A 24,027-nucleotide genomic window follows, 5' to 3' on the forward strand; every position below is an offset into this window, starting at 1 on the left:
ACCCAGTTGTTATAAGAATCAAATGATATGTTTTCATTCATTCACTTAGCAGCTACTTATTGAGCATCTATTAATTGGTAGACATGATGCTAGATTTAAGAGTTGCAAAAAATGGAAACATGATCCCACCCTTCAAGGATCTTACTAGATAGATTTCACTGACTAATGGGGAGACAGATAAATGAATAGGTAATCATAATACCATATATTAAGTATTACAAGACAGTATAGCAAGTGATTAAGAACATGGGGATACATGTGTTGAAGTCCCAGTTCTGCTGCCTACCAGCTCTGTGACTTTGGGCAAGTTACCTTCTATAAGCCCCAGTTTCTTCTCTATAAAACAGGGATAATAATGATATATACCTTAGAAAGTTGCTGTGAGGATTAAATGAGGTAACATAGTAAATGAGCTTAGTATAGAATCTGGCATGTAGTATATGCTAAATAAATGTTAGTTGCCAAATATTTAAGGGAAAAAATAATACCAAGTTTTATATAAAATATTCCAGAGAATGGAAAACAGGGAATACTTCCCAGATAATTATAGAAGACAGTATAACCTTAATACCAACCTGTCATGGGTATTACAAGAAAGCAATGTTACAGACTAATTTCTTTCATCAACATAAATGTAAAAAATCAAGTAAAATATCGGTAAAATAAAGTCTTTCTTCTTATGTCATTAGAAGGAAAAAATTTCAAGAATGTCTGAGAGAACGGAGACTGTGTTTCGAAATCAAGTGTGAAAAAGGCCCCCCGTGGGGCAGAGCTGTTCAATCACACAAAAAAGAGAGAAGTCAGTCCGGCAGGAAGCCTGGCTGGGATATAAATTGCCCAGGGCCAGGGCATGCGCCAGGGCTGCTGCTGCTGCTGCTCCTCGGTCCATTTTCTCCAGGACAGGGAAGGCTTCCTGGGCTGAGTTGTGAAGGGTTAGAAGAAGTAGTATGAGACAAAATTGGAATTGGACTGGGGAAAAGAGTAGATGGGGATTCTAGGCAAAAAGAATAGCATTGTAAAAGCAGTAACTCCTGAAAGAATAGGACACTTCTGAGTTGGATGTGATTGGAGCTAAAGGAATGGCAAGAAGTAAACCTTCAAAATGAGGAAAGATCATAAAGAACTTTGTACGTCATGAGAAGGAATTTGGATTTTATCCTGAAAACAGGAGCCGTTTAGAGGCATTGTGAGGAATAGATAAAATGGCTAAGACTAGATGTTAGGGTATTATTGAAGTAATATACTTATAGAGAAGATGAGAAGTGAAATTAATTTTTTAAAGGTTATTAAATATTAAGCCCTTACTGCATGTTAAATGCTTTACATAGATTATTGTATCATTTAATTGATATACAGTCCTGCAGGGTAGTGGTGGCCACCATTCATTGAGTGTTTATAATACGCCAGACATACTGTTGGGTGTTTTAGAGGCATTAGCTCATTTGCCTACTTCAATAACTGTATGAGGTAAATTTTATTATTCTTTTTATTTTACAGATGAGAAAATGAGCCCCAGAGAGGTTAAGTAATTTGCCTAAGATTAAGATCACACTTAGCAATGGCAGAACTGGGATTCAATCCCAGATTTATTTGACTCCATCACCTAAGCACTTTTTTTTTTTTTTTTTTTTTTTTTTTTGCTGTACGTGGGCCTCTCACTGTTGTGGCCTCTCCTGCTGCGGAGCACAGGCTCCGGACGCGCAGGCTCAGCGGCCATGGCTCATGGGCCCAGCCGCTCCGTGGCATGTGGGATCTTCTCGGACCGGGGCACGAACCCGTGTCCCCTGCATCAGCAGGCGGACTCTCAACCACTGCGCCACCAGGGAAGCCCCACCTAAGCACTTTGAAGGCTGTAACTTCAGTAAGTTATAAGCCAAGGCCAGGAAGGCAGCGAGGAGGAGGCAGTTTTAAGAGCGAAAGAGAGAGAATTAATAAAATATTGTCAGAGGAGAATTCAAGGATAAGTCCCAGGTTTATGGCTTAGGCCACCAGGTAAATGGGGTACTATGAAACATTTTCCAGGAAGGAGGTGGAGGTGGAGAGGATAAGTTTAGTTTGGGGCATATTGGATTTGAAGTTCTTAAAGGAGATCCAAGTAGAGTGTCCAGTAGGAAATATTATTTTTAGTAATGATTTCAGAAATCACTAAGGAAGAATACTATCAGAATCAAGAAACAGAGAGACAGAGAAAAAAAGTTGAACAGAAAAACATGATCAGCAGGCAAAGATTTAGACTGTGCTAGGTTAGACCTTAATCATGTTGTACCAAAGAGGAAGATTTCTTTCATCTCCTTGAGAAGTTATTTTTCTAACAGAGCACCTCTTTTTTTTGAATATTATTTTATTGTATTTTTTTATACAGCAGGTTCTTATTAGTTATCTATTTTATACTTATTAGTGTATATATGTCAATCCCAATCTCCCAATTCATCCCATCACCACCACCTAACAGAGCACCTCTTTTAACTCCTGAAATAAATCTATTTCTTGTTCTTGTATGCGGAATTCCTTTTATTTGATAGTGTTAGTGTTGGCAAATTTCTGTGATTGCTCAAGAAGTATGAATCCATAGAGCCAAAAAGATAGCCCTCGATTTTAGTTCTAGGTCTCTATCTTGTTTTAACTTTGTAAAGGATTAGTGGTGTGGCTTTATATGGAACATAGCTAACAAGAGTTTTTGAGTTGTTGTTGTAATTATAAGAATATATTTTTAGGGCTTCCCTGGTGGCGCAGTGGTTGAGAGTCCGCCTGCCGAGGTAAGAGGCGCGGGTTTGTGCCCCGGTCCGGGAGGATCCCGCGTGCCACGGAGCGGCTGGGCCCGTGAGCCGTGGCCGCTGGGCCTGCGCGTCCCGAGCTTGTGCTCCACGATGGGAGAGGCCGCGGCAGTGAGAGGCCCGCGTACAAAAAAAAAAAAAAAAAAAAAAAAGAATATATTTTTAATGCAGTTTGCCTGTGATAATCACTTTCTTTTCAGGATTCTCTTCAAAATGTAAATATTGACATCTACTTGTTGCTTAGTTCTGCAAACACCCAGTGTAGCAAGTTTACAAATCAATTTGCAGTGTTTTGTATTCTTACTCTCTTTTACTGAAAGTCTGACACTGGTTTTAGAATACCTTTTAGCATAACCAGAGAACCAGTATAATTGTATTCACGTCAGTGCCCTGGGAAAAACCGATATGTTGACATGTTGATTTCCAACCTAGTTTAGTTTCTATTGTGTGTCAGCTAAAAGGTATATTTATGCAAGAAGCTTTAAAGACATCCGAGAAGAATAAACTTGTTTATAGAATAATTGTTTATATCAACTTTTTTAGTTGGTTTTTGCCATTTTTTATTTTTATGATCCTTTCTGAAACTACTGTATGGCAGTAGTTCTTAACCTGAGAATCTGACCAAAGCTGCGGATTCTTTTCCCAGATAAATACCTTTGAGACACTCAAGTGGAATGTCAAACTGGCAGGTAGTTAAGTAGGTTTGAATCTCAGAGGAATGGTCTATGCTGGAACTGTAGCTTAATGAGTTACAGGTGGTAGTGGGTGGTAACTGAAGCATATGGTATGCGTAAAGTCACCTGGGAAGAAGGCATAGTGTAAGATATGGAGAATGCCTAGATGTAGTGTATTTCTGCTTATGTACTATGACTTTTTGGAGAGCCCCAAACTGTTTTAATATCTAAGATATTTTGCTCCCTTGAATCAATTTTTGCTGCCTTGGGTACAATGTTGCCCCTGTTGAGAACGTAAATGCTAGATGGATTAACCTGTAGGCCACCACTGACCTTAGAGAGACTTGTTTTGGTGGAGTGATTGATGGGTCTTAATAAGCCATAATGGAGTGGGAGAGGAGATCAGGAAATAGAGAAAGCTAGACAACTCTTAAGATGTTTGACTGTGAGGAGAGGAGTAGCTATGGGGGGAGAAGGGGGAAAGGGCTGATTCCATCATTTCTAGTAATTGTCCTGTTACCAACATTTGAGAAACAATGCTGGTGTGTTTCCTTAGCTCTCAGTTTACTGGTATGGACAATAAATGGTATAGAGAATTATACCAGTAACTAAGCTGTTCTGGTGTCATTCACTTGGCTCCATTTGTTTCACTATTGAAAACCTCACTTTAATTTCTTACCTACGGAAAAATCTTTTCACATTCGCCTTTTTCACAGGCTAAGGAGTTATTGAACTAATCAAATATGAATGTCCTAAAAACATTTACTTTTTTTACTGGATCTCTTTGGAATAAGATCTTTATATAAGAAGATCTTTAGCCAAGGGCACCTATGATCTTAGGCTTATCTTTAAACTTTTGTACTCTTTTAATCTCTTCCTTTTATTCTCTTATTTCATGCATTATATTTTAAGAGAGCACAGCAATGTGTATTTTAAAGTCAATTTTGGGGAATTCCCTGGTGGTCCAGTGGTTAGGACTCCAAGCTTCCACTGCAGGGGGCATGGGTTCGATCCCTGTTGGGGAAACTAAGATCTCTCATACTTTGCGGCTCAGACAAAAAAAAAGTCAATTGTACACAACCTTATATGCCTTTAAATCTTGATCCTTGCTAGTTATAAAAACATTCTCTCTCTGCCCAAGTGGCAATAGTGAGATTTCTTACCTCTACCCTATTACAACTTTATATTGCATTTGAGTTTGAATCATACCATAAAAGCTATATTTATGTTCTATACTCTTTGAGGAATACTCAACTTAGACTTAACAGTTGTAGCTCAAGAAAGAATAGCAAGTGTGGCAGAACAGTTATAAGAAAATCCTTGTTCAAAGTGGCCTTGTCACTCTGCTAGAGGTGGCCAGAGATTAGCTGTAATAATCTGGATGGACTTAGTTGCACATACAAGTTTCTTGTGCTTTTCCAGTGCCTGATCTTTCAGCCTTTATAGGACAGCTTCCTGGGTTTTAGTATATACCTGTGTTAATCTAAGTAAAAGGAAGCCCATAATTCCCCTGGAGCAAATAGCCTGCTACAAATGGATAGAAGCCCAGAATTTTCAGCAGTTCATGCTTTATTGAAGAGGTGTGAGTATGAATTGACCTCACACTACTGTTCAGAAAACAATAGCTCATTTGTTTCAAAGTTCTAGTCTTGAATTAATTATATTTCTTAACAAAAGCTCTTAAATTAGGTTTTCTGACAATTTTCTCACTGAGCAACTCATTTCCTCTCTGCAAGTAGGTGTTTTTTTTAAATAAACATAATTGATATTCAATAAACTACACATATAAAAGTGTAAACTTTGATGTTTTCTCTCTCACACACACACACAACGACCATCATAGTCAAGATAGTGAACATATATATCATCCTCAAAAGTTTCCTCATGCCCTAGGTAGCACCTCTTTCCTGCCCTCCCCGCCTCTTTTTCCCCAGGCAACCACTGGTTTGCTTTATGTCACTATAGATTAGTTTGCATTTTCTGGAGTTATACAACATGTACTCTTGGGCCCAGCTCCTTTTATTCAGAGTAATTATTTTGTCCTTGTTGTTATGATACCAAGAGTTTATTCCTTTTTGTTACTGGATAGTATTCCATTGTATGGATATACCGCAATTTGTTTATCCATTCATAGTTTGATGGACATTTGAGTTGTTTCCAGTTTTTGGCTATTACAAATAAAGCTGCAGTGAACATTCGTGTGCAAGTCTTTGGAAAATGTTACCTTTTCTCTTGGGTGAATACCTGAGAGTGGACTGGATCATCATGGTAGGTATATATTTTCATTTTTTAAAGAAACTGTCAAAAGCCTTTCCAAAGTAGTTGTACCACTTTATATTACTACCAGGAAGAGTAATATAACTTGTAAGAGTTCAAGTTCCCTTACATCATCACCAACACTTGGTATGGTCAGTCTTTTTCATTTTAGCCATTTGAATAGGTATGTAGTGGCATCTCATTGTGGTTTTAGTTTACATTCCTTGAATGACTAAATATATTGTACTTTTGGCATCATATTTAAGATATCATTGCCTAACCCAAGGTCACAAAAATTTTCGTTTTCTTCTAGAAAGATTATCATTGTAGGTTTTACATTTAGGTCTGCAATCCAGTTTGAGTTAATTTTCACATATAGTTTGAAGTTTATTTTTTTGTATGTGGATATCCATTTGCTGAAAAGTTATTCTTTCTCCATTGCATTGCTTTTGTGCATTTGTTAAAAGTCAGTTGTCCAGCAAACAATAAAAGAGAAGATTGATGTTGGACTTCATCAAAATTGAAAACCATCAAGAAAGTGAAAAAACAACCTCAGAATGGGAGAAATTATTTGCAAATTATATATCTGATGAGAGACTTGTAGTCAGAATATAGAAAAGAACTCTTACAACTCAATAATAAAAAGATAACCCAATTAAAAGGTAGACAAAAGATTTAACTAGACATTTTAGGAAAATATATAAATGGCTAATAAGCATTTGAAAAGATATGCAACATCATTAGTTATTGGGAAGTGCAAATCAAAACCACAATGAGATACCACTTCGCACACATAAGAATTGCTCTAATAAAAAAGACAAATTATAACAAGTGCTGATGAGGATGTCTAAAAATTAGAAGTCCCATACACTGTTGGTGGGGAATGTAAAATGGTACAATCACTTTGGAAAACAGTTTAGCAATTTCTCAAAAGGTTAAACATAGAGTTACCATATGACTCAGAAATTCCATTCTTGGGTGTATACCCAAGAGAACTAAAAATGTACGTCCACACACAAACTTACACAAATGTTCATAGCAGCATTATTCAAAATAGCCAGGAAGTGGAAGCATCCCAAATGTCCATAAACTGATGAATAGATAAATAAAATATATAGATATAGATAATATTTACACAGTAGAATATCAGCAACCAAAAGGAATGAAGTTCCAGTACATGCTACAACATGGACTTATGCCAAGTGAAAGAAGCCAGGCATGCAGGCTGCATATTGTATGATCCCATTTACATGAAATCAAGAACAGGCAAATCTATAGAGACAGAAAATTAGTATTTGCCTAGGGCTAGGTGGGAGTGGGTGGAAGGTGACTGTTAAAGTGTACAAGGTTTCTTTTGGGGATGATGAAAATGTTCTCAAATTACATTATGGTCATGTGAACTTTATGGTATGCAAATAATATCTCAGTAAAGATGTTAAAAAAAATGAGCTGTTCTTATATGTGTGGGTTTATTTCTGGACTTTCTCTTCTGTTTTACTGATCTATTTGTCTATCTTTATGCTAATACCATGCTGTTCTAATTGGTATAGTTTTATAATAATGCTTGAAATCAGGTAGTGTTAGCCCTCCAGTTTATTTTTCCCCAGAGTCACCATGGCTATTTTAGGCCATTTGCATTTCCATATGAATTTTAAAATGTGTGTTAATTTCTACCAAAGAACATTCCTGGATTTTGAGTGGGATTGTGTTGAATCTATAGATAATTTGGGGAGAATTGACATGTTAATGATATTGAGTCTTCCAACCCAGGAACATTTATTTAGCTCTCCTTTAATTTTTCTCAGTTATAGTTTTCAGTGTATAGGTCTTTCACATTTTTTGTCAGGTCTATCCTGAAGTATTTCATATTTTTGAAGCTATTGTAAATGGTATTTTATTTATTTATTTATTTTTAATTTTTGTGGTACGCGGGCCTCGCACTGTTGTGGCCTCTCCCGTTGCGGAGCACAGGCTCCGGACGCGCAGGCTCAGCAGCCATGGCTCACGGGCCCAGCCGCTCCGCGGCATGTGGGATCGTCCCGGACCGGGGCACGAACCCGTGTCCCCTGCATTGGCAGGCTGACTCGCAACCACTGCGCCACCAGGGAAGCCCTGTAAATGGTATTTTAAAAAATTGTCAATTGCTGATTCTGTTGTTGTCATTGCTAGTATATGGAAATATACAGTTGGTTTTTGGATATGGATCTTTGTACTCACTTATTAATTCATTGGATGTTTTTACATGGTAATCATGTCATCTTTAAACAAAAACGGTTTTGCTTCTTCCTTTAAATCTGGATGTCTTTTATTTCTCTGTCTTGCCTGATTTCACTGGCTAGAACCTCCAGAATGTTGAATAGAAGTGATGAGAGTGGACAATCCTGATTTTAGAAAGAAAGCATTTAGTCTTTCACCATCAAGTATGATGTTAGCTATAGTTTTTTCTTAGGTTCCCTTCTCTTCCTAGTTGGTTGAGAATCTTTATCTGGAATGGACGTTGGATTTTGTCAACTTTTTTTTCCTCTCTAGCGAGATGATCATAGGTTTTCTTTTCTAGTTTGCTAATATGGTGAATAACATTGTTTGATTTTCGAATGTTAAATCAGTCCTGCATTCCTGGGGTTACACCCCACTTGGTAATAATGTATTATCCTTTTAATGTATTGTTTGAGGGACTTCCCTCATGGTGCAGTGGTTAAGAATCCGCCTGCCAAGGCAGGGGACATGGGTTCCATCCCTGGTCTGGGAAGATCCCACATGCCACGGAACAACTAAGCCCGTGCGGCACAACTACTGAGCCTGTGCTCTAGAACCCGCGAACCACAACTACTGAGCCCACGCACCACAACTACTGAAGCCCGCCTAGAGCCCGTGCTCCTAGATCCCGTGCTCCGCAACAAGAGAAGCCACCACAATGAGAAGCCCGAGCACTGCAACGAAGAGTAGCCTCCGCTTGTGGCGACTAGAGAAAGCCCGTGCGCAGCAACAAAGACCCAATGCAGCCAAAAATAAATAAAATTATAATGTATTGTTTAGTAAGATTTGCTAAAAATTTTGTTTAGAATTTACATATATATTCTAGGAGATATTGGCTTTTACTTTTCTTGTAATATCTTTGACAGGTTTTGTTTTCAGAGAAATGCTAGCCTCGTAGAATGAGCTGGGAAGTATTTGGGAGGAAAAGTTTATGTAGAATTGGCATTATTTCTTCCCTAACTGTTTGGTAGAATTTGCCAGTGACTCTCCCTGTTTCTGGACTTTTCACTGTGGAAATGTTCTTAACAACAGTTTCAACATTGATGATAGAAATAGGGCTATTCAGGTTATTTATTTTTTTCTTGATGAGGCTTTAGTAGTTTGTGTGTTTCAACAAATTTGTCATTTCATCTAGGTTGTCTAATTTATTGGCATAAAATTATTCTTAGTATTCTCCTATTATCCTTTTAATATCTGTAGAATCTGTAGTAGTTTCATTTCTCTTATTTTTTCTCTTAAAAATTGTATCTTCTCTCTCTCTCTTTTTTTTCATGATTAGATAAGCTCAAGATTATCAGTTTTATTGATCTTCTCAAAGTCCTAGTGTTTGGTTTCATTAATTTTTTTATTCTGTTTTCTAATCCATTGATTTCTGCTTCAATCTTTATTATTTCTTTTCTTCTGCTTACTTTAGGTTTAATTTCCTCCTCTTTTAAGTTTCTTAAGGTAGAAGATTAGGACATTTACTTGATACCTTCCTTCTTTTCTCATATAGGCATTTAGTGCTATAAATATCATACTAAATACGCTTTAGCCACATTCAATACATTCATTTTCATTTGGTTCAAAATACCTTCTAATTTCCCCTTTTTTCTTCTTTGGTTGTAGGTTATTTAGCAGTGTGTTATTTAATTTCCAAGTATTTGGAGATCTTTCAAGGATCTTTCTGTTATTGATTTCTAATTTAATTCTATTGTACTATGTATGTCTTGAAATCTTTTGAATTTACTGACACTTGTTTTATGGCCCAGAATATGATTTATCTTTGTAAATGTTCTAAGTTCAATAAGCTTATAATAGAAGAATGTGTATTCTCTTGTTCTATAAATGTGTATTCTGCTATTCTATAAATGTTGTGGAGTGTTCTATAAATGTCCATTAGGTCAAGTTGGTTGATGATGTTGATCAAGTCCATATCTTTCCCATTTTTATGCCTAGTTATTCTATCAATAATTGAGAGAGGGTATTAAAAATCTCTGCCTGTAACTATGGATTTATTGTATCTCCTTGAAGTTCCATCAGTCTTTGTTTCACGTATTTTGAAGTTCTTTTATTAGATACATAACTGTTTGGGATTGTTATGTCTTCTCAATTAATTGACTCCATAATTATGAAGTGATCTTTATCTTTGATATTTTGTTTGCTCTGAAATCTACATTGTCTGATACTAATGTACCTACTCCAACCTTCTTTTAACTAGTGCTAGCATATCTTTTGTATTTCTTGTATTTTTAATCTATTTGTTTCTTTGTATTTAAAGTGTGTTTCTTGTCAGCAGCATGTAGTTGGGTTGTGACTTTTTGTCAAATCTGACAATCTCTTCCTTTTAATTGGGGTGTTTAGATCATTTACTTTTAATGTGATTTTTGGTAGGGTTCGATATAAGTATATTATCTTGCTGTTTGCCCCATCTGTTCTTTGTCCTCTTTTTCTCTTTTTATACCTTCTTTTGAATTACTTTTATATTTTTATATCTATTACATCTCCTTTGATGGCATGTTAGCTATGACATTTTTGTTATTTTATTGGTTGTTCTAGGATTTATATCATACATCTCTAACTTTTCACAGTCTACCTTCAAATGATATTATACTACTTCACATATAGTATAAAAATCTTAATATAAGAATCTTAAAGTAATATTCTTCCATTTCTCTCATCCCAACCTTTATGCTATTGTCATACATCTTACTTTTTTTTTTTTTTTGTGGTATGCGGGCCTCTCACTGTTGTGGCCTCTCCTGTTGTGGAGCACAGGCTCCAGACGCGCAGGCCCAGCGGCCATGGCTCATGGACCTAGCCGCTCCGCGGCATGTGGGATCTTCCCGAACCGGGGCACGAACCCGTGTCACCTGCATTGGCAGGCGGACTCTCAACCACTGCGCTACCAGGGAAGCCCCATCTTACTTTTATATATAAAATACATTGTTATTTTTGTTAAAGCAGTCTATTATTATTTAAAGAGATTTAACTAATAAGAAAAATCTTATATATATTACCTAAAGTATCACTTTGCTCAGGTCTGAAAGACAACCTTTAACATTTCTTTTAGTTGTGGATACACAGGCATATCTCATTTTATTGCACTATGTTTTATTACACATTGCAGATATTACATTTTTTACAAATTGAAGGTATGTGGCAACCCTGTGTTGAGCAGGTCTACTGGTGCCATTTTTCCAATAGCATTAGTTTTTAATTAAGGCATGTACATTGTGTTATTGCACACTTAAAAGACTACAGTGTAGTGTAAACAGAACTTTTATATGCACTGGGAAACCAAAAAATTCATGTGACTTGCTTTATTGCAATATTCCCTTTACTACAGTGGTCTGGAACCAAACCTGCAGTATCTCTGGGTTATGCCTGTACTAGGGATGAATTCTTTCAGTTTTTGTATGTCTAAAAACAACTTTGTTTCATTTTTTCCCCCTCCATTTGTTCATTTATATATTTATGTGACATGCCTTTTTTTTTTGGTGGTATAAAACACATAATGTAAAATTTACCATTGTAACCATTTTCAAGTGTACAGTTCAGTAGTGTTAATAAATAAACATATTCACATTGCTGTGAATGTGGTATGAGGTGATACCTCATTGAGATTTTGGTTTGCATTTTCCTAAAGATTAGTGATATTGAGCATCTTTTCATGTTTGTTGGTCATTTATAGATCATCTTTGGAGAAATGTCTATTCAAGTCCTTTACCCATTTTTAATTGGATTAACTGCTTTTTTGTGTTCCTCTTAATTTTTTGGATTTTTCCCCTGTGGTTTATTTTGGATAATTTATATCATTATGCTTTCAGATTTTGTTCTGCAGCATTTAATCTCCTGGTAATCCCATCCAGTGTATTTTTAATAAATAATTTATTTTTGTAGAGCAGTTTAGATTCACAGCAAATTTGAGAGGAAGGTAGAGCAATTTCCCATATGTACTCCCTGTCCCCTGACATTCAGAGCCTCCCCCATTATCAACATCCTCCCTCCGCCCCCGCCCCACCGGTGTGGTACATTTGTTAACAAGTGATAAGCCTACACTGACACATCATTATCGCCCAAAGTTTATAGTTTACATTAGGGATCACTCTTGGTGTTGTACATTTATGGGTTTGGGCAAATGTGTAATGACATGTATCCATCATTATAGTATCACACAGAATAGTTTTACTACTCTAAAAGTCCTTTATGCTCTGCCTTTTCACCCTTCTTTCCTTCCCTCCCTCCAACCCCAGCTTCTGGCAACCACTGATCTTTCACTTTCTCCACTGTTTTACTATTTCCAGAATGTCATATGGTTGGAATCATACAGTATGTAGCTTTTTGAGATTGGCTTCTTTCACTTAGTAATATGCATTTATGTGCAATGTCTCTTCATGGCTTGATAGCTCATTTCTTTTCAGTACTGAATAATATTTCATTGTCTGGATGTACAACAGTTTATATATCCATTCACTTACTGAAGGACATCTTGGTTTCTTCCAAGATTTGGCAATTATAAGTAAAGCTACTTTAGGGCTTCCCTGGTGGCGCAGTGGTTAAGAATCTTCCTGCCAATGCAAGGGACACAGGTTCGAGCCCTGGCCAGGGAATATCCCACATGCCGCGGAGCCACTAAGCCTGTGCGCCACAACTACTGAGCCTGAGCTCTAGAGCCCTCAAGCCACAACTACTCAGCCCATGTGCCACAACTACTGAAGCCTGCGCACCTAGAGCCCGTGCTCTGCAACAGGAGAAGCCACGGCAGTGAGAAGCCCGCACACCGCCAACGAAGAGTAGCCCCTGCTCACTGCAAGTAGAGACAGCCTGCACACAGCAACAAAGACCCAACACAGGGCTTCCCTGGTGGCGCAGTGGTTGAGAGTCCGCCTGCCGATGCAGGGGATACGGGTTCGTGCCCCGGTCCGGGAAGATCCCACATGCCGCGGAGTGGCTGGGCCCGTGAGCCATGGCCGCTGAGCCTGCGCGTCCAGAGCCTGTGCTCCGCAATGGGAGAGGCCACAACAGTGCGAGGCCCGTGTACAGCAAAAAAAAAAAAGACCCAACACAGCCATAAATAAATAAATAACCACGTGCAGGTTTTGTGTGGGTGTAAGTTTTCAACTCCTTTGAGTAAATACCAAGGAGTATGATTGCTGGATTATATGGTATTGGATTTTGTCAAATGCTTTTTCTGTATCTATTTATAGCATCTTGTGATTTTTCTTATTTAGCTTATTGACGTGATCTATTACATTAATTGATCTTTTTCATGTTGAACCAGGCTTGCTTTCTTGGCATAAATTCCACTTGGCTGTGGAATGTAATATATGTACATCATTGGATTTGACTTGCTACTATTTTTGAGGATTTCTGCCTCTTGTTCATGAGAGATATTTGTTGTAGTTTTCTTGTAATATCTTTGTCAGGTTTTGGTATTAGAGTAATGCTGACCTCATAGAATGAGTTAAGAAATATTCTTTCAGTTTCTGCCCACTGAAAGAGATTGAAGAGATTTGGTATAATTTCTTCCTTAATTGTTTGGTGAACCCATCTGGGCCTGGTGCTTTCTGTTTTGGAAGGTTACCTATTATTAATTCCATTTCTTTAATATATAACCTTATTCTCCAATGTATTTTTCATCTCAGAAATTGTAGTTTTCATCTCAAGAAGTTGATTTCAGCCTTTTTTAGTCTAAACTTTTTGAACATATAGGATATAGTTGTACTATCTGTTTTAATGTCCTTCTGTGCTAATTCTAATAACTGTCCCTTCTAGGTTGATTTTGATTCATTGATTATTCTCTTCATTATGAGTTGTATTTTCCTGCCTCTTTGCATCTTATCTTTTTTTTTTTTTGCGATACGCGGGCCTCTCACTGTTGTGGTCTCTCCCATTGCGGAGCCCAGGCTCCGGACGCGCAGGCTCAGCAGCCATGGCTCATGGGCCCAGCCGCTCCGCGGCATGTGGGATCTTCCCGGACCGGGGCACGAACCCGTGTCCCCTGCATTGGCAGGCGAACTCTCAACCACTGCGCCACCAGGGAAGCCCTGCATCTTTTCTTTGATTAGATGTCCAACATTGTGAATTTACCTTGTTGGTTACTGGATATCTTTGTATTCTCATAAATTTTCCTGAGCTTTGTTTTGGGATGCAGTTAAGTTACTTTGGGGCTTTGCTTTTACAATGTTGGGTGTGTCTGGAGCAGTGCTCAGTCTAGGACTAATCATTATTTCCCACTACTGAGGTAAAATCTTTCTGAGAACTTTACCCAATGTCCTGTGCATTATGAGCTTTTCAAGTCTTGACTGGTGGGAACAGGCTCTCTATTCTGTGCTCTGTGTGAGCACAGGACACTGTTCCCTGTTATTCTTTCAGATGGTCCTGACCCTGGCCCCAAATCATTTCCTCGCATACATGCACAGTGCTCTGCTGTGTATTAGAAGGAGACCCTCTGCAGATCTCTAGGGTTCTCTCTCTGAGCAGCTCTCTCTCCCTGGTTTTCTGTCTTAGGAACTCTAGTTGCTTTTGTGTCCCTGGACTCAGGGAATCTACCAGGCTCCACCTCAACTCCCTGTGCTGCTGCCTCGAAACTTTCAAGGCAGTAAGCTTGGGCACCTGCAGGGCTCACTTCATTTGTTTTCCATCTGTCAAGGATCACTGTCTTTTGTTGTCTAATATCTAGTGTCTTAAAAACCATTGTTTTTTTGTATTTGGTCTGGTTGATTTCTGGGTTGATTTGTTTATTTATCTATTTGGTTGTTTAAGGTGGGAGGGCAAGCCCAGTCCCTATTACTCTATTTTAGCCAAAAGCAGAAGTCCTGTCTACTTGTAGTTTTAACCTGAGAAAGTTCTTGTATTAGAATTCTTAAAGGAAAACTCTTTTACTAGTAACCATTGGTCATTTCCATCCAGGAGGCTATGTGTATACATGAACTACGGGATAAACTCAAATCAACCAGCAGGAGTTTTTGAGGCTTTTCTAGGGGTGTTAAACTGCTTTCCTGACTCCCCTGTTTCTGGGAATTTCTTGAGTTATTTGGATCTAGAAGCTAATTCTAAATAATGATTTTATGAAATTCCTAACCACGTTATGATTTTATCCTCAGAATTAAGAAAAAGAAAGAGCAGCAACGTTATGCTGAAGAGCAGAGGATATTAAGAATGAACTTTCATGAAGAGCCATATTCAGGGGAGAAGATGAGTGAGATACTAGCCCAGCTACAACTTGAAGAAGGAGCCAGAGAAAAACAACAGAAAGAAAAGGAACACCAAAGGTACTTTGAAAAGTTCTGTGTGAAATTTTGGCTCTAGAGGAAACTTGTTAGGAAGTCAGTGTTCTCATTTTCCTTACAGAAGAGTTGACTGTGTCTTCTCATACTTTGGGGAGTACAGAACTTCATCACATTTCTTGATTGCCTAATACCTCTCTGGAATCGCACTACGTCTTTCCTAGTGCTGCTTCCCAGGACCAAGAGGAAGAGTTGAGGCACAGAGATATGAAATAGTTTAACAGTTAAAGCTGGTAGTAAAATAAGGACTTATACTCATTCTCTTCCTAGTGGTTCACTTTGCCTGGTCATACTGTATTTTTATAGATATGTAGAAGCTTTAAGAGCCCAGATCCAGGAGAAAATGCAGCTGTATAATATTACTTTACCTGCACTATGCTGCTGTGGTCCTGATTTTTGGGATGCTCATCCTGATACCTGTGCCAACAATTGTATTTTCTATAAAAACCACAAAGGTAAGTCTCTTAAAGGAATGGTTGGGGCCTGGTGGCAGTTAAGAAAACAACAACAGTAAAAGTAGTGATTGTAGTAATTTAGCATTTATTGACTAAGGGCTTACTATATATCAGACTATTCTACCCCCTTTGCAAAACAACTCTGAGGCAATAAAAATAATTATAGTGAGTTATATTTCTCTTTGAGATCTGTTATCTTCTTGTCTCCATTTATGCTGGGGAAATATTTCTAGCTCACTCCACAGTAGTGAGACTAGGGTTTCAGGTCCTCCTGTAAATGAAGAATATTAGAGCTTGCCTCTTACGGCCATCTAAGTTAGGCCTTATCTAACATAGACTTATTATTTATCTTCACATATATATATATTTTTTATAATGTGTAGATATCCACATTAGACTTTCAGTTCTGCTAAGGATCACTGAGGGAAATGAGGACCAATATAAACTCTACCTTTATCAGGGATCCCAGCTAGAGAAGATGAGTCATTCCTGCTGTGACTAGTATTTCTGTTTCCTGTCCATTCTTAAATATATTGATTTACATACTGTAGAGATTATATAGGCTTCATACACACACTGAAAGTACTGCAAGTATTTGTATTCCTGTTGCCCTGTGATAAGAGTTCCTTATCAGTCCTGTGAGTTATATTTTAAAAACACAAATCTGATCATGCCATTCCCCTATCATCAAACCCGTAGGACTTACCATTACAGTACAAAATACATGTCATATTTGGCATATTTTCTCTCTGGCTCCAGGCAACACTCCAGCCTTATCGAACTTGCTACTGCCAGGACATGCCACATTTTTTTATACCTTTGCACCCCACACACTCATTTCTTTGCCTAGAATGCCTTCTTTCCTTTATTTTTATTAATCTTTCAAGACCATCTTAAATGTTACCACTTCTGGAAATCTTTTCCATCCTCTCCTAGTTTTTCTTTCATTCCAAACTTCATTCTGTGATGACATTTTGTATATGCCTCTGGTCTGGAAATATTACACTGCAATTTAATTTTTGTGTCCATCCTCTCCCTTATCTTTTCTGTAATCACAGAGTACTTGGCATGTGGTAAGTACTCAATAAATATTTATTCAGTGAATGGGTTAAAGTTAATTCCTATGAGACTGGGCAGAGAAACAGTACTAATAGAAAAAGGTTGGGAGAATTGTTTAGAATCTGACTTCATTCACCACTGTTCAAATCTTTATTTGCAGCATATACCCGGGCACTATATTCAGTCATCAATTCCTGTGATATCCCTGAAGAGAACTCAACTCTTCGAGTCGCCATTCATAATTTTGCTTCTGCACACAGACGGACTTTGAAAAATCTGTAATAAGAATCTGAAATCAACTTAGTATTTCAACCTTCACTTAAAGTCAACCCTGAGAGATTATTTACAAAAAGCTGTTAAAGTTTATAAGATGTGTAATCTGAAAAGAAAGACTGTTCCACATAATAACAGCTATCACTATAATTAGATCATGACCATTGTTTCACTCTGTGCTTGGCACCAAGGTTGAAAGTTGGCTTCCAAACTTGTCTCTTTGCTGTAAACCACATGGACCACGTTGCTTTAAAAATGATCAGTCAGACTGGTAAGGTTTCTCTCACTTTGCTCCGCTCTGATCAGAAGAGATTATTAGAAATCTTTAAGATTATCTCATTTATTGTCTTTCTATATCTGTACTTTGAGTCTTGACAAAATTGAAAATGTCTGGATGAAGCAAAAGAGAAGATGATGAAATGAGTTTCTGAGCCTCAGTGGCCATCTGTTTTGCTGTTAACTTTTCTAGTTGTATATAACAATTAGAGATGAGAACAATCTGAATTTGATGTATGTTTTCTTTTCTCAAAAATTTTTCTCTCCTGTTTTTTAATTTGTTCCCTCTTTCCCCATTTGGTGACAATGGACATAGGACTTCTTAATTTTTATTTTATTTTATTTTATTTATTTATTTTTTTTTGCGGTACGCGGGCCTCTCACTGTTGTGGCCTCTCCCCATGCGGAGCACAGGCTCCGGACGCGCAGGCTCAGCGGCCACGGCTCACGGGCCCAGCCGCTCCGTGGCATGTGGGATCTTCCCGGACCGGGGCACGAACCCGCGTCCCCTGCGTCGGCAGGCGGACTCTCAACCACTGCGCCACCAGGGAAGCCCAGGACTTCTTAATTTTATAATTTTTATTGCAAAAAAGAGAAAGGCAAATAAACTCTGTCTTTTGGGCATCTTTTATGTGAAATAATTGTGAGTGACATTTCAACAAGTGAATCTGAAGTCAAAGTGAATAAAGTTCTACCTTATTTCCCTATCTTTAAAAAAATCTGGTGAATGCCATACCTACAGAGCAGATGAAATAAAAATTGCTATAGTTAGTATGAATTTGTTATTTCTTCACAGTGTTTCTTGACACAAAATATGAAAAGGTTTAATATTGTGAATTAAAGATAGGTACTGACATTTTCTTTTTCCTATGTCTTCTAATGGTCAGTGTTAAAAAAGCACTTAGGTTATGTCTCAAAAAACACCTAAATATCTAGCCAGGTCATTGCAAATAAGAGTCAGAATTACCCATGTGACAAGATTGACTGGTTATTTAACCAGATTAATTATTCAGTTCAGTCAAAATCCTTATGTAACTATATCCTTGATTTAGCCTTTCTGAGTTGTATTTTTTAACAGCTTCATTGAGATATAATTCATAGACCATTTGTTTCACCCACTTGAAATGTACAATTCAGTGGTTTTTAGTATATTCTAGGGTTGTACAACCGTCACCACTAACAAATTTTAGAACACTTTTGTCACTCTAAAGAGATGCCCCTGTGATCCAGCAAACCAAAATAATTGAAAGCAGGACCTTCAACAGATATCTGCACACCCATGTTCATAATGGCATTATTCACAATAGCCAAGAGGTGGAAGCAACCTGAGTTTCCAACAGCAGATGAATGAATAACCAAAATGTGGTATATACGTACAGTGGAATACTATGCAGCCCTAAAAAGGTAAGAAATCCTGTCACGTACTATAGCATGGATTAGCCTTAAGGACATGATGGTAAGTGAAGTAAGCCAGAAACAAAAAGACAAATACTGTGTGATTCCACTCATATGAGGAACCTGGAGTAGTCAAATTCATGGAGACAAAGTGGAGTGATGGTTACCAGGGTCTGGGAGGAGGGGGAAATGGGAAGTTGATTAATGAGTAGAGTTTCAGTTTTGCAAGATGAAAAAGTTCTAGAGGTCTGTTTCACAACAATGTGCATATACTTAACACTACTAAACAGTATACTTAAAAATGGTTACAATGGTAAATTTTAGATTATGTGTGGGTTTTTTTTTTTTACCACAATTAAACTTTTTTTTTTTTTTTGCTGTACGCGGGCCTCTCACTGTTGTGGTCTCTCCCGTTGCAGAGCACAGGCTCCGGACGCACAGGCTCAGCAGCCATGGCTCACGGGCCCAGCCGCTCCACGGCATGTGGGATCCTCCCGGACCGGGGCACGAACCCGTGTGCCCTGCATCGGCAGGCGGACTCTCAACCACTGCACCACCAGGGAAGTCCTAAACTTTTTTTTAAATATAGAAAAGAAAAATCCCATACCCATTAGCAGTTGTTTCCCACTCCCCTGGCAATCACCAGCCCCCTTTCTATCTCTACAGATTTGTCTATTTTGGACTTTTCATATGAATGGAATCATATAATATATAGTCTTTTGTGACTGGAGTCTTTAATTTAGTATAATGTTTTTCAGATTTGTGCATGTTGTAGTGTGTATCAGTACTTCATTGCTTTTATTGCTGAATAATATTCTACTCTGTGGATGTACTGCATTTTATTTACCCATTTATCAATTGATGAACATTTGGGCTGTTTCTACTAATTAGCTATTATGAATAAGGCTGCTATGAACATTTGTTTACAAGTTTTTCTGTGGACAGACGTTTTCATTTCTCTTGGGTATATACCTAGGAGGGGATTTGCTGGGTCATATGGTAGCTGTACGTTGAACATTTTGAGGAACTGAAAACTGTTTTACAGAGTGGCTGCACCATTTTACATTCCCACCAGCTGTGTATAAGGGTTCAGATGTCTTCACAACCTCCATCCCTTGTCCTTATCTGTCTCTTTAATTATGGTCATCCTACTGGGTATGAAGTGGTATCTTGTGGATTTGATTTGCATTTTCCTGATGGCTAATGATGTTGAGCATCTTTTCATGTGCTTATTAGCCCCTGGTATATCCTATTTGGAGAGCTGTCTTTTAAGATCCTTTGCCATTTTGTAATTGTGTTATTTATCTTTTGATTATTGAGTTATGAGAGTTGTTAATATATTCTCCATAAGGTCCATTATTAGACTTATGATTTGCAAATATTTCCTGTTGTTCTGGAGATTGTCTTTTCACTTTCTTGATGGTTTACTTTGCAGGACAAAAGTTTTTAATTTTGAGGAAGTCCAATTCATCTACTTTTTCTTTTGTTGCTTTAGCCATTACTTAATCCAAGGTCATAAAGATTTACTCCTGTGTGTTGTTCTAAGAGTTTTATAGTTTTAGCTCTTACACCAAGGTCTATGATCTATTTTGAGTTCATATTTGTATATAGTGTTAGATAGGGGTCTAACCTCATTCTTTTGCATGAGGATATCTAGTTGTCCCAGCGTCATTTGTTCTAAAAACTATTATTTGCCCCACTGAATTGATGTGACACTGTTGTTACAAATCAATGGACCATTGGGACTTCCCTGGTGGTCCAGTGGTAAAGAATCCGGCTTCCAATGCAGGGGACACAGGTTTGATCCCTTGTCGGGGAACTAAGATCCCACATGCCTCAGGACAGCTAAGCCTGCAAACCGCAACTACTGAGCTCACACCCTTCAACTAGAGAGCCCGCGTGCCACAAACTACAGAGCCCACTTGCTCTGGAGCCCGCATACCACAACTAGAGAGAGAAAAACCACACGCCACAACTAGAGAGAAGCCCTCACGCCGCAACAAAAGATCCCACATGCCACAACAAAGATCCTGTGTGCCGCAACTAAGACCCGATGCAGCCAAAAAAAAAAAAAAAAAAAAATCGTTGGACCATTAATGTTAGGGTTTATTTCTGAACTCTCAGTTCTATTCTATTAATCTATATGTTTATCCTTAAACCAGTACATTCTGTCTTGATTATTGTGGTTTTGTAGTAAGTTATGAAATTGAGAGGCATGAGTTCTCCAACTTTGTTCTTCTTTTTCAAGATTGTTTTGCTATACTGAGTCCCTTGCATTTTTTGTACAAATTTTAAGATCACCTTCCTGCAAAAAAGCTAGCTGAGATTTTGATAAGGATTGTGTTGAATCTATAGGTCAATTTGGGAGCTATTGCCATCTGATCCATGAACATGGGATGTCTTTCCACTCATTTAAGTCTTTAATTTCTTTCAACAATGTTTTGTAATTTTCAGAGCATAAAATGTGTACTTTTTTGTTAAATTTATTCCAAAGTATTTTATTCTTTTTGATGCTATTTTAAATGGATTATCTCCTTAATTTTATTTTCAGATTGTTCATCACAAGTGTATAGAAATACAATTGATTTTTGTATATCAATCTTGTATCTTGTAACCTTCCTGAATTAATTTTTTATACCTAATAGTTTTTTAGGGCATTCCTTAGGATTTTTCATCTATAAGATTTTCTCATTTGGAAATAGAGACAGTTTTACTTCTTTTCCAATCTAGATGCCTTTGATTTCTTTTTCTTGCCTAATTGCCCTGGATAGAACATCCAGTACAATGTTGAATAGGAATGATGACATTTGTGTCCTGTTCCTAATCTTAGGGGGAAAGCATTTAGTCTTTCACTATTATGTGGGATGTTAGCTGTGCATTTTTCTTGGATAGGCTTTATTAGTTTAAGGACGTTCCCTTCTATTACTAGTTTGTTGAGTGTTTTTATCATGAAAAGTTGTTGGGTTTTGTCAAATGCTTTTTTTGCATCTATTCAGATTATCATGTATTTTTGTCATTTTTTCTATTAATAAGATGTATTATATTAATTGATTTTCAGATGTTAAAGTTTTTCACTCCTAGGATAAGTTGTATTGGTTTTTATTTGTTTCTTTGGTCTCGTCTAACGTGTTTTGATTGTTTTTTTGTTTTTTCTGCTGGTTTTGTTCTACTTTTTTAGTTTGGTTATCTGATATAGGTGAATCGACTTGTCTGACATCAAGTTAATGGTAGAATGGTGATGGGATTAGGTCTTACACAGGACCAGGGAAATTTCAAGTCTTCTTCCTCTAGGTTAAGTCTATGAATATAAATCTCACCTGAGAATGAGTATGCTTTTGTATTGTAGTTTGGTTATGTGTAGACAGTATCTAAAGGTTTATTTTTGTGGGGTTAGAGAATACTGGGATAACTAGCAGCTACCAAGGAGGAAGCCTGGGTCTCATGACCCTTAGTGATGATAGGGCAATGAATCCTGTTTGAATTGGATGAATGTGCTTTGGAAAGGAGCCTGGACTCTAAGACTTTACCTGAATTTACACGTTTCTGAAGTCATGGTTGGGAGGACAAATTCTACAAGTTTTCTAAATTAGCAGGGACTAATAAGGAAGAAGAGGCCTGAAGATAAGATTGAGGCTAAATGAGATAGATTTTGATTTCAGGGCAAGGCGGTGAGGGACAGGATTAAAATTGGGCCCACTATTTCAAATAACGTAGGTGACAGACATTTCAAGTGAAAAACAATTGATTAAGAATGAACACTTTCCTAGATAACCGTTTCTTTTTTTTACTCTCTTCAAAGTTCCTGTAGGTTTTCCCTCACACTTACTCTCAGTTGGTGACGATGCTTTCTGTATCACTGAAAAAACAAGCAGTCAAAGGGAACTTCCCTGAGCTCCCACCGTCATATCTACCTACCTACCTGTGTGTGTTGATTCCTGTTAATATGGATGAGCTGTTTGCTCTCCTGTCTTAGGCCTACTCTGACTACTGGCTGGATCCTGTTCCCTTCTACCTACTAAAGGACATTGCCTCTGCATTTCTTCCCCTTCTCTTCTGCATCATAATTTTTCCTTGACTACTAGAGTGTTCCTATCTGTATATAAACTTGCTGTAATTTCTCCCATCTTGAAAACTAACCAAGAAAAAAAGAAAGGAGAGAGAGAGAGAAAGAAAAAGAAAGCCACCTGCTGCCTTTCTTTACCCCACATTCTCCTTCATGTACCACCAACCTTCTCTGCTTCTCTTTATAAAACTCCTTGCGTGTCTATACTTCCTGTTCCTGTTCTTATCACGTTCACTCTCGAATACATTCTAGTAAGACTATTTGCCTTTACCTCTCCAATGAAAGTGCTCTTTTCAAAGCCATCAATGTCATCCACATTGCTAAATCCAATGGTCATTCTCAGACTTTATCTGGACCTGTCATCAGAATTAAACACAATTGATCACTCTGTTTTTTTGAGGTACCTTACACATGGCTCCCACAACCCCAAAGCTTTTGAGAGTGTCCCAGGGCTCAGTCCCTGGACTTCTTTTGTATCTACACTTGCTCTTTTGGTGATCTGTTTTAGTCTTGTGGCTCGAAATACTACCTATATACTGATAACTCCCACATTTATATATCTGGTGCAGACCTCTCCCTGAAAATGCAAACTTTTAACCCTAACTGCCTACTTGACATTTCCACATCATTGGTTTCCCTCAATTTGCTCTTCCTATAGTCTCCCCCATATCAGTTAATAGTAATTCCATTTGTCTAGTTACTGAGGCCAAGAACCTTGAAGAAATCATTGACTTTCCTGTTTCTCTCTCTTTCATCTTTCATCACTTCATCAGCAAATCATGGCAACTCTACCTGCAAAATATATTTCCAGTTCACATTACTTCTACTGCAAGGTGCCTGGTCCAAACCACCATCATCTCTCTCATAGATTATTTTAAGAGTTCCTAAGTAATCTCTTCTTGCACCTGTGTACTTTCTCAATACAGCAGCCAAATTTAACACATCTAAAACCAAACCTTCTGATTTCCACCCTCTGCACACACACACACTCTCTCTCTCACACACACATACACACATCCCAAACTATAAAAACATCTGTTTCTTCCTGCAGTCTTCTCCATTCTCAGCAAATGACAACACCATCCTTCTAGTTGTTCTGGCCAAAAAAGCATGGAGGCAACCTTCACTCTTGTCTTTCTTATACAGCCCACATCCAATCCTTGTTGGCTCTACCTTGAATCCTTGTTGGCTCTACCAATCCTTGTTGGCTCTACCTTTTTTCCATGTCTGCCCTACTACAACCCTGTTCTAAGTCACCATCATGTCTCACCCGAG

General features: G+C 37.9%; 1 protein-coding gene across 5 annotated transcripts in view; it reads left to right on the forward strand.

The window, feature by feature from the left end:
* Window positions 1-18,072, forward strand: part of CCDC15 (coiled-coil domain containing 15) — a 61,611-nt gene extending 43,539 nt beyond the window's left edge. For all 5 annotated transcript variants that reach the window (XM_049713923.1, XM_049713922.1, XM_049713924.1 and 2 more), the window contains 3 exons: window positions 15,049-15,216; window positions 15,538-15,686; window positions 16,906-18,072. In XM_049713923.1, the coding sequence (XP_049569880.1) occupies window positions 15,049-15,216; window positions 15,538-15,686; window positions 16,906-17,027 (439 nt within the window). In that variant the 3' untranslated portion in view covers window positions 17,028-18,072. The remainder of the gene's footprint in view (window positions 1-15,048; window positions 15,217-15,537; window positions 15,687-16,905) is intronic.
* Window positions 18,073-24,027: the final 5,955 nt, after the last annotated feature.

Source organism: Orcinus orca, chromosome 8 (genome assembly GCF_937001465.1).
Source record: "Orcinus orca chromosome 8, mOrcOrc1.1, whole genome shotgun sequence".
Classification (NCBI taxonomy): Eukaryota; Metazoa; Chordata; class Mammalia; order Artiodactyla; family Delphinidae; genus Orcinus; species Orcinus orca.